At 54.6% G+C, this 13,804-nt stretch overlaps 1 protein-coding gene across 10 annotated transcripts in view; it reads right to left on the reverse strand.

The window, feature by feature from the left end:
- Nucleotides 1–13,804, reverse strand: part of DLG3 (discs large MAGUK scaffold protein 3) — a 1,213,683-nt gene that overhangs the window by 282,446 nt on the left and 917,433 nt on the right. For all 10 annotated transcript variants that reach the window (XM_069209533.1, XM_069209549.1, XM_069209524.1 and 7 more), the window contains one exon: nucleotides 2,030–2,132. In XM_069209533.1, coding sequence (XP_069065634.1) covers nucleotides 2,030–2,132 — 103 coding nt within the window. The remainder of the gene's footprint in view (nucleotides 1–2,029; nucleotides 2,133–13,804) is intronic.

Genomic DNA, 13,804 nt, shown 5'->3' on the forward strand with positions numbered 1-13,804 from the left:
GGACAACCCCACCTGGGATAGAGACGTGACCTCTCCTAGGTGTCTACAGGCATCTTATAGGTGTATACAGGCTGGCACAGAAGACGAAAACTGACTGAGGTTCTACTTGTAGCTATTAGTCGAAAACTTAGAGCGTGGTGGTGTCAGGGAGTGGGTGGATGTAAGGTGGTGTTAAGATACTGTTTTGTGGTTTGGTGACATTCTCGCCTGGATACTCATATGAAATCGAAAAACCCAATAGAAATGATTGAAACTAAAATGTCGAGGTGTGGAGTCCCAGACCAGGGCACTACTCCCCTAGACCTCATCTTGGCAAACTAGGCCCGACTACGTGCTCCCCTACTCTAGGGGCTCAGTCCCGTACTCTGCCCTCTTGGGCCTGTACCGAGCAGTCGTACTGCTACACCATCCGTGAGGTTTATGTTCACTGTATGACGGACGGTGGATCAATCGCTGAGGTCTGAGATCTTTCTATAAATCTACTAGGCTGCACGTTTGCGTTTACTGAAGCACAACATCGTTTTGTACAAGACTTCAGGAGTGAAGTGAGTAAGTGATACAAATAACGGAGTTAGACGCTGCGCCGGTGCAATGGTGAGAAAGTAGTATTCACTCTAGTCCAGTAGTACCAGTACAGGTGGAGCAGTTAACTTTCTGCACAACTCTGAACCTCAACCAGAACTAGGAGTCTGGCCGAAGGTAGGCACGAGTCGTAATTATAAACTTGGAAGGTTGTTGAAGATGCAGTTTTTTGTACTTGCGGGTACTGTGAGAAAGACGCCTGGTGGGACCTGGGTGAACAGAAAGTGGATTGCTTTAGGTTGGGAACACATGCCTAGTAGCCGGAAGCAGTAATTTGAGTTCAGAGTGATCAGAGGCACGATCAAAAGCCTGAAAGACCAAGCCTTTGCCTACTGAGGAGCTTGGTCCTGTGACCAGGATCCTACGGGTGTCACGGCATCTAACTCTCAACAGTGTCATGGTTTTGTGGTAAAGATTGTGTTCTCAATGGGGTCAAGCAGAGAGCTTCCCAGCAGCATCAGCATGTGTGATGTCAAACTCAGCTGCGTCTATGGAAAGCACATCGTGGTCCATGCTCAGCAGAAAAGAAACTAAGCTGTGATCTGCTTCTGGCACCTGAAGGTCGCGACCCATGTTCAGTAACCTTGAGCTAAGATCCTGCAGTACTAGAGTGCGGGGGGTTAGGAATGTACACTATGTGAAGTCGAACATCCCAATGTCATGTCTAAGTCTAGCTATCCCACACTTAGTCACACCACAGATCTCTCCAGTTATGTCTAAGGGTCAAAGCCTCTTGTTCAGAGGGACCAAGTACAAATGTTATAATTCTGTTCCTTGGTGCGCCTGCACATTCAGCACCACCACACTGAGACCATCAAGTGACACCACCACACTAACATTGTGCATTCGGTGCAACCAAGCTACCACAGCCTAAGAGTAACCCATAGTTCAGTTCACACATTCATTGGCACCAGGCTAAGGTAGTCCAACAACATCTCAAAGCTAAGGTTACGCCCTCAGTGGCACCAACCTGAGAGACAAACAGCAGAAAGGTCTCACCGGTGGAACTATTCATTACAAGATGCCACAGCCAGGTCTTCACAGCAGCATGGTCTTTGGGATGGGACCTCACATGAAGACAAACAAAGGCAGAGTTCGCCTTCTACTTCAAGACACTCCTATACTGAAAACGTACAAGGTTGCACCTTCCAACATGCATCGTACTGGGTTTAGGAAACCACCGTGCAGTGCTGAGATGGACTCTGCTCATTAAGGTGGTGCTTTAGTCTGACAGCACCCACACTCAGCTCATCACAGTTGACTGTATATTGGCATAAATTAAACTGGATAGAACCGAGACAGCCTGTTTTACAAGCCTCTTGTCTCAGCATTTGAGGATGCAGCCCATACCATGTGCCGGCGAAGGTGCAATGGGGGATCACCATGGGTGGGGGATGTGGGGAGCAGGGACACTGTCTATTCTGCATATGCAAAGTCTTGCTCTTACCTTCTGGTCTGTACTGGGCCATGATGGTCACAACTTGTCCCGCCCGTTTCAGCGCCGCCGCTGCCTGCTCGTGGGTTGCGTTCCGCAAGTTTACACCATTCACCTGCATGAAGAAAGACGCGTCAGGTTTCTGTATCAAGGCTCGATTGTCGTAGTACATTTGCACAAATTGTGGAATTTGACTTGTGCTGAGAACACAGTGCAGATTCGGTCTTACAGACAGTCCAGAAGAGCGCTACCAGGATGGTGGAAGGCTTGCAACAAATATATTATGAAACAAGCATTAGCAAAGCCAATAGGTCTCGCCTTTCAATCATATTACCCAACCTTCAGGCTTAAAAATGGGATGAAAGGAGGGTGCACGAACATGCGAGAAAGACAGTTATAAACATAATTTGCATACGTAGAGTAAACGGATACATGAAGCATGGCAGTCATTGAAACACCTTACGGCTATAGCTGCAACAAAGGAGGTGCAGGGCGGTATAAGAGATATTGAAATACAAATATGTAAAGAGAACTGTTTGGTTTCTGAAGTCAATAAGCAAGAGTCTCACAGGACCTTCAAGGTGAGGGGCAAGAGGGCATTCGGGTTCCTAGTCAAGTGGTAACAAATATTCTTAGACCCACATTTCCACATTATGCAAGAAGATTTGCAATTTACACACACAGCTTTACTTTACTGTTCAGTAAATGTTATTTACAAAATAAAATCTGGAGCGAGAAGTGTCCCGGCGTACTCCTCCAATAGGAACTCAGAATCCCTTCAGCAATTCCTTGAAGTCTGGACCCCTCCAGCCATTCCACAGAGCCTGGGCCCCACCAACCATTCCGCAGAGCCTGGACCCCTCCCGCAGAGCCCGGCCCCCTCCATCCATTCCACAGAGCCCGGACCCCTCCGGCTATTCCACAGAGCCTGGACCCCTCCAGCCATTCCACAGAGCCCGGACCCCTCCAGCCATTCCACAGAGCCCGGCCCCCTCCAGCCATTCCACTGAGCCCGGCCCCCTCCAGCCATTCCACAGAGCCCAGCCCCCTCCATCCATTCCGCAGAGCCTCGACCACTCCAGCCATTCCGTAGAGCCTGGACCCCCGCAGCCATTCCGCAGAGCCTGGGCCCCTCCACAGAGCCTGGACCCTTCCAGCCATTCCGCAGAGCCTGGACCCCTCCAGCCATTCCACTGAGCCCGGCCCCCTCCATCCATTCCACAGAGCCCGGGCCCCTCCAGCCACTCCGCAGAGCCTGGACCCCGCCAGCCATTCCGCAGAGCCTGGGCCCCTCCAGCCATTCCACAGAGCCTGGGCCCCTCCAGCCACTCCGCAGAGCCTGGACCCCTCCAGCCACTCCGCAGAGCCTGGACCCCTCCAGCCACTCCGCAGAGCCCGGACCCCTCCAGCCATTCCGTAGAGCCCGGACCCCTCCAGCCATTCTGCAGAGCCCGGACCCCTCCAGCCATTCCGCAGAGCCCGGACCCCTCCAGCCATTCCGTAGAGCCTGGACCCCTCCAGCAATTCCGCAGAGCCTGGCCCCCTCCATCCATTCCGCAGAGCCCGGCCCCCTCCATCCATTCTGCAGAACCTGGACCCCTCCAGCCATTCCACAGAGCCCGGCCCCCTCCATCCATTCCGCAGAGCCTCGACCACTCCAGCCATTCTGCAGAGCCTGGACCCCCGCAGCCATTCCGCAGAGCCTGGACCCCTCCACAGAGCCTGGACCCCTCCATCCATTCCACAGAGCCCAGACCCCTCCGGCTATTCCACAGAGCCTGGACCCCTCCAGCCATTCCACAGAGCCCGGACCCCTCCAGCCATTCCACAGAGCCCGGCCCCCTCCAGCCATTCCACAGAGCCCGGACCCCTCCAGCCATTCCACAGAGCCCGGCCCCCTCCATCCATTCCGCAGAGCCTCGACCACTCCAGCCATTCCGCAGAGCCTGGACCCCCGCAGCCATTCCACAGAGCCTGGGCCCCTCCGCAGAGCCTGGACCCCTCCAGCCATTCCACAGAGCCTGGCCCCCTCCATCCATTCCACAGAGCCCGGGCCCCTCCATCCATTCCACAGAGCCCGGGCCCCTCCATCCATTCCGCAGAGCCTGGACCCCGCCAGCCATTCAGCAGAGCCTGGGCCCATCCAGCCATTCCGCAGAGCCTGGGCCCCTCCAGCCATTCCACAGAGCCTGGACCCCTCCAGCCACTCCGCAGAGCCTGGACCCCTCCAGCCACTCCGCAGAGCCTGGACCCCTCCAGCCACTCCGCAGAGCCTGGACCCCTCCAGCCACTCCGCAGAGCCTGGACTGCTCCAGCCATTCCGCAGAGCCCGGACCCCTCCAGCCATTCCGCAGAGCCTGGGCCCCTCCAGCCATTCCGCAGAGCCTGGGCCCCTCCAGCCATTCCGCAGAGCCCGGCCCCCTCCATCCATTCTGCAGAACCTGGACCCCTCCAGCCATTCCACAGAGCCCGGCCCCCTCCATCCATTCCGCAGAGCCTCGACCACTCCAGCTATTCCGCAGAGCCTGGACCCCCGCAGCCTTGCCGCAGAGCCTGGGCCCCTCCACAGAGCCTGGACCCCTCCAGCCATTCCACAGAGCCTGGACCCCTCCAGCCATTCCACAGAGCCCGGCCCCCTCCATCCATTTCACAGAGCCCGGGCCCCTCCAGCCACTCCGCAGAGCCTGGACCCCACCAGCCATTCCGCAGAGCCTGGGCCCCTCCAGCCATTCCGCAGAGCCTGGGCCCCTCCGCAGAGCCTGGACCCCTCCAGCCACTCCGCAGAGCCTGGACCCCTCCAGCCACTCCGCAGAGCCCGGACCCCTCCAGCCACTCCGCAGAGCCCGGACCCCTCCAGCCATTCCGCAGAGCCCGGACCCCTCCAGCCATTCCGCAGAGCCCGGACCCCTCCAGCCATTCCGCAGAGCCCGGACCCCTCCAGCCATTCCGTAGAGCCCGGACCCCTACAGACATTCCGCAGAGCCTGGACCCCTCCAGCCATTCCCCAGAGCCCGGCCCCCTCCATCCATTCCACAGAGCCCGGGCCCCTCCAGCCATTCCACAGAGCCCAGGCCCCTCCAGCCATTCCACAGAGCCTGGACCCCTCCAGCCATTCCACAGAGCCTGGACCCCTCCAGCCATTCCACAGAGCCTGGGCCCCTCCAGCCATTCCACAGAGCCCGGCCCCCTCCAGCCATTCCACAGAGCCTGGACCACTCCAGCCATTCCACAGAGCCCGGCCCCCTCCATCCTTCTGCAGAACCTGGACCCCTCCATCCATTCCACAGAGCCCGGCCCCCTCCATCCATTCCGCAGAGCCTGGACCTCTCCAGCCATTCCACAGAGCCTGGGCCCCTCCAGCTATTCCACAGAGCCCGGACCCCTCCAGCCATTCCACAGAGCCTGGGCCCCTCCAGCCATTCCACAGAGCCCGGACCCCTCCAGCCATTCCACAGAGCCCGGGCCCCTCCAGCCATTCCGCAGAGCCCAGGCCCCTCCAGCCATTCCGCAGAGCCTGGGCCCCTCCAGCCATTCCACAGAGCCTGGGCCCCTCCAGCCATTCCACAGAGCCCGGACCCCTCCAGCCATTCCGCAGAGCCCGGACCCCTCCAGCCATTCCGCAGAGCCCGGGCCCCTCCAGCCATTCCGCAGAGCCCGGACCCCTCCAGCCATTCCGCAGAGCCCGGACCCCTCCAGCCATTCCGCAGAGCCCTGCCCCCTCCAGCCATTCCGCAGAGCCTGGCCCCCTCCAGCCATTCCGCAGAACCTGGACCCCTCCAGCCATTCCACAGAGCCCGGCCCCCTCCATCCATTCCGCAGAGCCTCGACCACTCCAGCCATTCCGCAGAGCCTGGACCCCCGCAGCCATTCCGCAGAGCCTGGGCCCCTCCACAGAGCCTGGACCCCGCCAGCCATTCCGCAGAGCCTGGACCCCTCCAGCCATTCCACAGAGCCCGGGCCCCTCCAGCCACTCCGCAGAGCCTGGACCCCGCCAGCCATTCCGCAGAGCCTGGGCCCCTCCAGCCATTCCACAGAGCCTGGGCCCCTCCAGCCACTCCGCAGAGCCCGGACCCCTCCAGCCATTCTGCAGAGCCCAGACCCCTCCAGCCATTCTGCAGAGCCCAGACCCCTCCAGCCATTCCGCAGAGCCTGGACCCCTCCAGCCATTCCGCAGAGCCTGGGCCCCTCCAGCCATTCCACAGAGCCCGGCCCCCTCCAACCATTCTGCAGAACCTGGACCCCTCCAGCCATTCCACAGAGCCCGGCCCCCTCCATCCATTCCGCAGAGCCTCGACCACTCCAGCCATTCCGCAGAGCCTGGACCCCCGCAGCCATTCCGCAGAGCCTGGGCCCCTCCACAGAGCCTGGACCCCGCCAGCCATTCCGCAGAGCCTGGACCCCTCCAGCCATTCCACAGAGCCCGGGCCCCTCCAGCCACTCCGCAGAGCCTGGACCCCGCCAGCCATTCCGCAGAGCCTGGGCCCCTCCAGCCATTCCACAGAGCCTGGGCCCTTCCAGCCACTCCGCAGAGCCCGGACCCCTCCAGCCATTCTGCAGAGCCCAGACCCCTCCAGCCATTCTGCAGAGCCCAGACCCCTCCAGCCATTCCGCAGAGCCTGGGCCCCTCCAGCCATTCCGCAGAGCCTGGGCCCCTCCAGCCATTCCGCAGAGCCTGGGCCCCTCCAGCCATTCCACAGAGCCCGGCCCCCTCCAACCATTCTGCAGAACCTGGACCCCTCCAGCCATTCCACAGAGCCCGGCCCCCTCCATCCATTCCGCAGAGCCTCGACCACTCCAGCCATTCCGCAGAGCCTGGACCCCCGCAGCCATTCCGCAGAGCCTGGGCCCCTCCACAGAGCCTGGACCCCTCCAGCCATTCCGCAGAGCCCGGACCCTTCCAGCCATTCCACAGAGCCCGGCCCCTTCCATCCATTCCACAGAGCCCAGGCCCCTCCAGCCATTCCGCAGAGCCTGGACCCCTCCAGCCATTCCGCAGAGCCTGGACCCCTCCAGCCATTCCGCAGAGCCCGGACCCCTCCAGCCATTCCACAGAGCCTGGGCCCCTCCAGCCATTCCGCATAGCCCAGGCCCCTCCAGCCATTCCGCAGAGCCTGGACCCCTCCAGCCATTCCGCAGAGCCTGGACCCCTCCAGCCATTCCGCAGAGCCCGGGCCCCTCCAGCCAATCCGCAGAGCCCGGGCCCCTCCAGCCATTCCGCAGAGCCCGGGCCCCTCCAGCCATTCCGCAGAGCCCGGGCCCCTCCAGCCATTCCGCAGAGCCTGGGCCCCTCCAGCCATTCCACAGAGCCTGGGCCCCTCCAGCCATTCCGCAGAGCCCGGGCCCCTCCAGCCATTCCACAGAGCCCGGCCCCCTCCAGCCATTCCGCAGAACCTGGGCCCCTCCAGCCATCCGGCAGAGCCTGGACCCCTCCAGCCATTCTGTAAAGAAGGCGTTGTTCATTGGTGCACAGGTATCTACATATGAGGGGGCACGCAAAGCCTACAGCCCTAGCGTGTGCCACGCACTCTCCCCACCACCTGCTGGAACAGACAGTCCTCCCTTACAACTGGATCAGCTCCAGGCATGAACACAAGCAGCCTGGAACCCTTCTACCCTACAAAAAGCACTTTACATATTTGTTTATAATAGAATTTTAAAATTCCGTGCTATGAACTTATCACATATTTTACTGAGGGAATGTCCGACAAAGTAGCCAGATCTAAGGCGGAACAGTGCCAGAAATGGGTCGATGCAGAAGGATGGCCAGAAGGGCGATCTCGGATGAGGAAAGGGGTTCAGCGGGTTTCCCTGCTCAGGGGTGATAAGAGTTTGTTTTTTTTCTTTCTAGGCTGTGGTTTGACATAGTTCAGGAAGGAAAAAGCCACCTTGTTGGAGAGGTAATCGGCATCTAAAAATACACACCCACCATAGACCACCCACCATACATGCACACCACACATACTGCACTCACCATACACCGACACACACCCAGACACCATACACACCCAGACACCATACACACCCAGACACCATACACACACACACCCAGACACCATACACACATACACCCAGACACCATACACACACACACCCAGACACCATACACACACACACCCAGACACCATACACAGTGTTGCTCCTTCATGAGCCCCAGGGCAGTAAGTGGTCACCAGGCCTTACCCTGTGTGGATGCTGCCACTGGGGCACCAGGCCCACAGTGCTGGTGGCACTCCAAGTGGGTAAACACGTTCCTCCCTTGGTACACATGGCTCTCAAGGTAGAGGGCGAGCGGGCATGGCTTACTCCAGGAGGTGGGGTTGGGAATTCCAAACTGTTCCACTGCTCTCACACTCGGAGTCCAGCCAGAGCTTTATCTTGGGAAAAGAATGACTCTTTGTTTACGAGTAGAAAAGGCGGGGCATTTATAGTAAAGATTCGAGCAAAATACTGAAGGTCTTGGTACATTCAGACCCGGGATAGGACTCCAAACTAAGAGTAAAATACTAGAGTAAATTAACAGTCGTCCTGTGGTCAGTGGTAGTCTTTGGGAAAGGGTTTGTGTTTCCCTTGTAGACAATAAATACTATTTTATTTTAAAAAACAGTTAAGGTAACCTATGTTGTTCCAACTTATATTTCACATGCTTCATGTGATCTTGGATTCTGTTCGAGTGCTTGCTTTTTCGAGGGTGATGCGTTACCTTTTTTTCCAGGCAGAAAATAACTCCTGTCTAGTGCACAATTCGTGTATCGTGCCAACCTACCTACACATTTGCATAGAATCACAACTGCAACTGGTGTACATGACCATTGCCCAGTGCGCTTGGCAGAGAGGCCAAGGAGTGGATGCCCAAGTATTCAGGACACCTTTTTGCCCCACTGACTGGCACTGGGAGAAACTGCTTTCACCCACAACTCAATTGCGCCACATTATAAACACCTGGATGTGACTCAATTACAAGTTTAATGTATATGTTTAAGCCACGTCTTAAATTATATAGGCCCGCCCCTTTCAGGGATCCCCTATTTTTTCATCCCACTTAAAGTCCTGACTGCTACCATACACTCACAGCGTTGGCTCTGTACAGGTGATGTGAAAAAACAGCGTAAAGAGGTACAGGGACCTACAAAACACACAGAGAAGCTTTCCCTACATGAGGAAGCGTGGTGCGGGGGTGTAGTGTGTGGGAACCTACCTCATGGTCTCATCACCCAGCCCTACCTCGTGAAACAAGATAGCTAACCGAGACCTCTACCAGAGCCAGCCCAACCCCTGGCAGCGCCAGACGCAGAGCTAGAGCCCTCGTCAGGGGCCACCACATCTTCCACCGCTTAGTGCCCCCTCCAGCACTGCAAAGAAAGAACCTACACAACTCCTGACCATCACACTGGCGCAAAAGTGACAACTCAGACTGTTTGAGCCCCCACCCCCAAAAAATGTACGTTGCATAAAACAACTGTTGTTGTGCTCATCGGTAAATTACACAAACAGCGCCACCATGTGGCAGCTGTCATAAGTGCTGGTGTGGACAATTAAGTGCCGGTGCTGAGCACCAGAAAACACCGGCTCAAATTAATCACTGAACAGACATCCATCTGAGGCACAGAAGCTAAAGGTAGAAACATGATGCCCTTTCAGAAAGGCTTTCACCCCAGCATGGGTGGAGTGGTATTGCAGGACACCAGATTTTCAAAGAAAAAAAGGTTTTAGATGGGGTGATCGGCACCGTTAAAGGCTGCTAGTCAGACGCATGGCTGTGATCCATCATTATTATGTGCCAAACCAAGCCCTAATTAAAAACAAACAACACTTTTATTTACTCGCTGCACTTCTTGCAAGTGCAGACCAAGTTAATATGCCACGTGTTTGAAACTGTTCTCACTGTGATTTTTATTTACTGTCGTTGAGAAGAACGCCGAGTTTATTTGTTATTCTAATAATTGTAGATGTTTCAGAGTGCATGTGAACACACAACTTGAGCACAGATCTCAGCACCGGGTGGCCAGTGTTTTAAACTACCCCTGGCATCTGCTTAATTAGTTTGTAATTTAAAAGACAACAGAAGAGCCAAGGCTTCTTGCAGCAAGCTCTCAATGTTAGCTGTGTGTTTCTTCTGTGCATGACAGATACACCCATGCCCACTAGAGGGCGAGTGTTCTCTTTCTCCTGAGCTCCTTACCCCTGTGAACAGATATGAGATCTGTGTGTGCACTATAAAACATTATTGCTAATCATTTTCCTTCAGTATGCAATGTATGTGATAAATAATATGTATGGGTGTGTATGTCTGTTCACGCCTGGAAGGCACACAAGCACCCTACATTCTCATTCTGTAGTGCAACTCAGGTAAAATGTGTGTAACCCCATTAATAAGGCAGGCAAAAGTTGTGTGAAACACCATTATCAAGTCTGTAAAAATGTGTGTGACACCATTACCAATTCTGCAAAAAATGCGCGTAACACAACTACCAAGACTGGCAAAATACACGTAATGCCATTCTCAAGACTGACGCTGGAGCGCCTAAGATTGCAATGAATGGATGATTGACAGTGTCAAGGTTTAGGCAGATAAAAAGTACTTTCATTGTAGCTCTTTCTCTATTTAGGGGGTCATAAGGCGGTATAGGCAGGAGGAATCCCCAGAGACGTTTCAAGGCACGGACAAAGTGGACATCTGGTGAGGGCAGTGCTTAATTTGTGCTTGTTGTTTCCGGTGCTGAGCACCGGCACTTAATTGTGAGGGCCGGGGCTTATTCTACAGCCTCAAGCAATTGCTGCAAGCAAAAGACACATATGAGAAAGACGGAAGAAAGTAGAAAGTTGCAGGATGAGCTGAAGGGGCAGGGAGTGGCCGTAAATGGATTGAAGAGGCCCGAGATGGCTTCAGGATTACGCTGCCTCAGTATTCAGTGCTGCCAGATTTAATTAAAGCAGTCTCGTGTTCAAGAGAAGGGCTTTGAGCACCGGCACCTCTTTATTTACAAATTAAGCACTGGGTGAGGGCCCCCACCTATTAAGGTCTCCCATGGTTAAATGCTCTTTGTCGGTTACTCGCACTCTCTCACTTTGATTAATTTCTCTTTCAGAGCATATCTCTCACTCTCTGTCTACCAAGTCTTATTTTCAGTATTTTTGGGCTCTGGCAAAACATCCTTCAGCTGTTTTTGTGTTGTCTGGCCTCATGCAGGCTTGAATAATCAGAAGATCATTAGTACAATTCTATATTGTTCCTGAAAGGGCGCCTTAGAAATATTTAAGATGCAGGGCACACCAAAAAGCTTTAAGAAGACAACATACGAGCCCTATCCAGCAGTCTCTCACCAGTCCTACTAACACTGTGGTGAAGTATTTATTAATTGCTGAATGAAACTGGCGCCAGGTCTTTGGTCGATCACCGCCTTGACGAGTTCAGAGTTTGGGAGCCTGGACCCCCTGTGCTCCCGACATTTGCAGGGGTGCCCATGGAGAAGGTACAAGTTGGCCGATAGGAGGCACTTGGACGGGGCGCAGTGCAGAATGAACCAGGGCGGCCTTTGTGTTCCTTGGAAGAAGGTATATGGTTTGGGAACTTTTCCTCTCAGCAGCAGACAAGTGGACGCCATGTGATATTTAGGGGAGAGGATGGGATTTAAGGGCCAGAGTTGCTGACCTTGGAGCTGGAGAACCAGGTTCAAGTCTTGATGTCGGCTCAACATCCTTGATTTAGAGTTTGTGGAGAGGGTGACTGTCAGAAACGTGACGGATATCCCGTCCGCCATATTACGGAATGACCCCTCCGCCACACTCTAATTCAGGCCCTTAATCTCCCTGTGCCCACCAGAAAATGAATGTGCCTTTGTGTAATTTAACAGGTGCTCATGTAAAGTGCTCCAGTAAGTTCGGGTCAAGTTCGTGACACACATGCGCACACCCCCACACACCCCTTCCCCCCCTCAGCCCCCCTCCCAGTTGCGGAACAGAAACACTGCACACTGGTATCCACCTGTGCTTCATTTGTGCTTGTTGTTTCTGGCGCTAAGCACCAGCACTTATTTTTGAGGTCTGGCACTTATTTTTCTGCCTCAACCTTTTACTGCAAGTGAAAGACACAAATGGGAAAGACGGAGGAAGAGAAAAACGAAAAAGCGTCACAATGGGAGAAAGCAGAAAGCTGCAAGAGTGAGCTGAAGGGGCAGGGAGCGGCTGTAAATGGGTTGAAGAGGTCCGAGATGGCTTCAGGATCCCGTGCTCTCACATTTTAATTGCAGCAGCCGCATGTTTAAGAGGAGGGCTTTGGCCACCGGCACGATAAGCACTGCCCAGCACTCTGAGGACACCCTGGTGACCCACCCACCCACTATTGCAAGATTTTCCTGCTTTCTGTTAATCTCATCACAAATGCTGCACGCTTATCCCTCTCTCCTAGGTATCTAGTCTTATTAAATTCAGTTTATTTCAATTTGCTGGTCCAGATAATCCATCACTTATTAGGAAAGGGTATTTTCAAGCTTCTGTTGATTGTGCTGTGGGATGAAGAGGCCAGGCCCATGTGTCCTTCCCCTACACACGCCACAGAGTGGCTCTCTGCTACAGACCTCATCGCGAGATGCGAAAAGATGAATTTCCATTAGTGCGGCGGCTTTGCAAGTCCAGAAAACAACCCCAAAACCTCACTAAAATAAGAGCCAGGCTCTCAGTGCCTTCAGTAGATTGCATCTTGTTTCAATTACGAGGCTCTGTAGCATTCCTCAGCAGGAGACGTCAGTTTCTTCCCAGCCCCTCCCTCAGTGTGCCCGACGGTACCTCTCTCACACCAGTGTCTGCCCTGCCCTCTGTTTAGACTCACCACACCCAAGAACAGACTTCCAGTTTTCCCTGTGGACGCGATGTACTCACCAAACTTTTTGCGTGAAAAAAACAGGAATGATTTCTAAATTGATAGGCGTGAAATTCATTGCTTCCCACTGAACCCGGATGCGTATGTTATCAGAGGTCACTCCGACGTCATACCGGACAAGGTTGTGCTGTTTGGGAGCAGATGTCTGATTGCACTCGCTGAATGAATGAAGAGATTTTTGGTTGAAATCTTTTGTTAAAAAAACAACCAGAGTCCGTGTGAGTGGGTGTGTGCGCGTGTACGGGGGGAGGGTGGGGAAGGAGAAGTGTGGCTGAAGGAGACCTTCATTTTTCTTGAGTGAAAAGCCACTGTGGATGTAGCAGTGAGGTGGGAAGGGATGTTCAGGGAAGGGGTGCTCTCTGGTGGTCACCGGCAGTGTTGCAGAAACTGTGGGTCCCAGCGGCTCTTTACAACCTCATCTATCTAGAGATTAACCGATACTATCGAATATATCACAAGCACAATATCTGCTACTAACCAGCACGTCTAAATTCGGCTTTAGGAGGGTTTCCAAACGCTCCCAAATGAACAAACTCGCTCCAAACAACCGTCAAAGACACCTTCGCCTACAGACCCCAGGACCAAACACCGGCCTCAGTGACGTCATCACAGACGTCATCGCCCCTACGTGCCATCGAGTCCAAGCACTACATCTTCCTCGGAAACCTCAACTTCCAGCTGGACATCTCGACAGAGACTAAGTCCACTAACCTCCTGGAATGAATGAACAACATCGACCTCACCCAGCTGGTCACAGACCCCACACACAGAGCAGGACTCACACTCAACCATATGTTCACGTCCAGCAAGACAGTCAAATACAGCCATGCCACAGAAGTCACCTGAACAGACCACTCCTTCGTCCACTTCACCATTGCAGGCACACCACCTCCAACCAAACACCCCTTTCC

Source organism: Pleurodeles waltl, chromosome 2_1 (assembly GCF_031143425.1).
Source record: "Pleurodeles waltl isolate 20211129_DDA chromosome 2_1, aPleWal1.hap1.20221129, whole genome shotgun sequence".
Lineage (NCBI taxonomy): Eukaryota > Metazoa > Chordata > Amphibia > Caudata > Salamandridae > Pleurodeles > Pleurodeles waltl.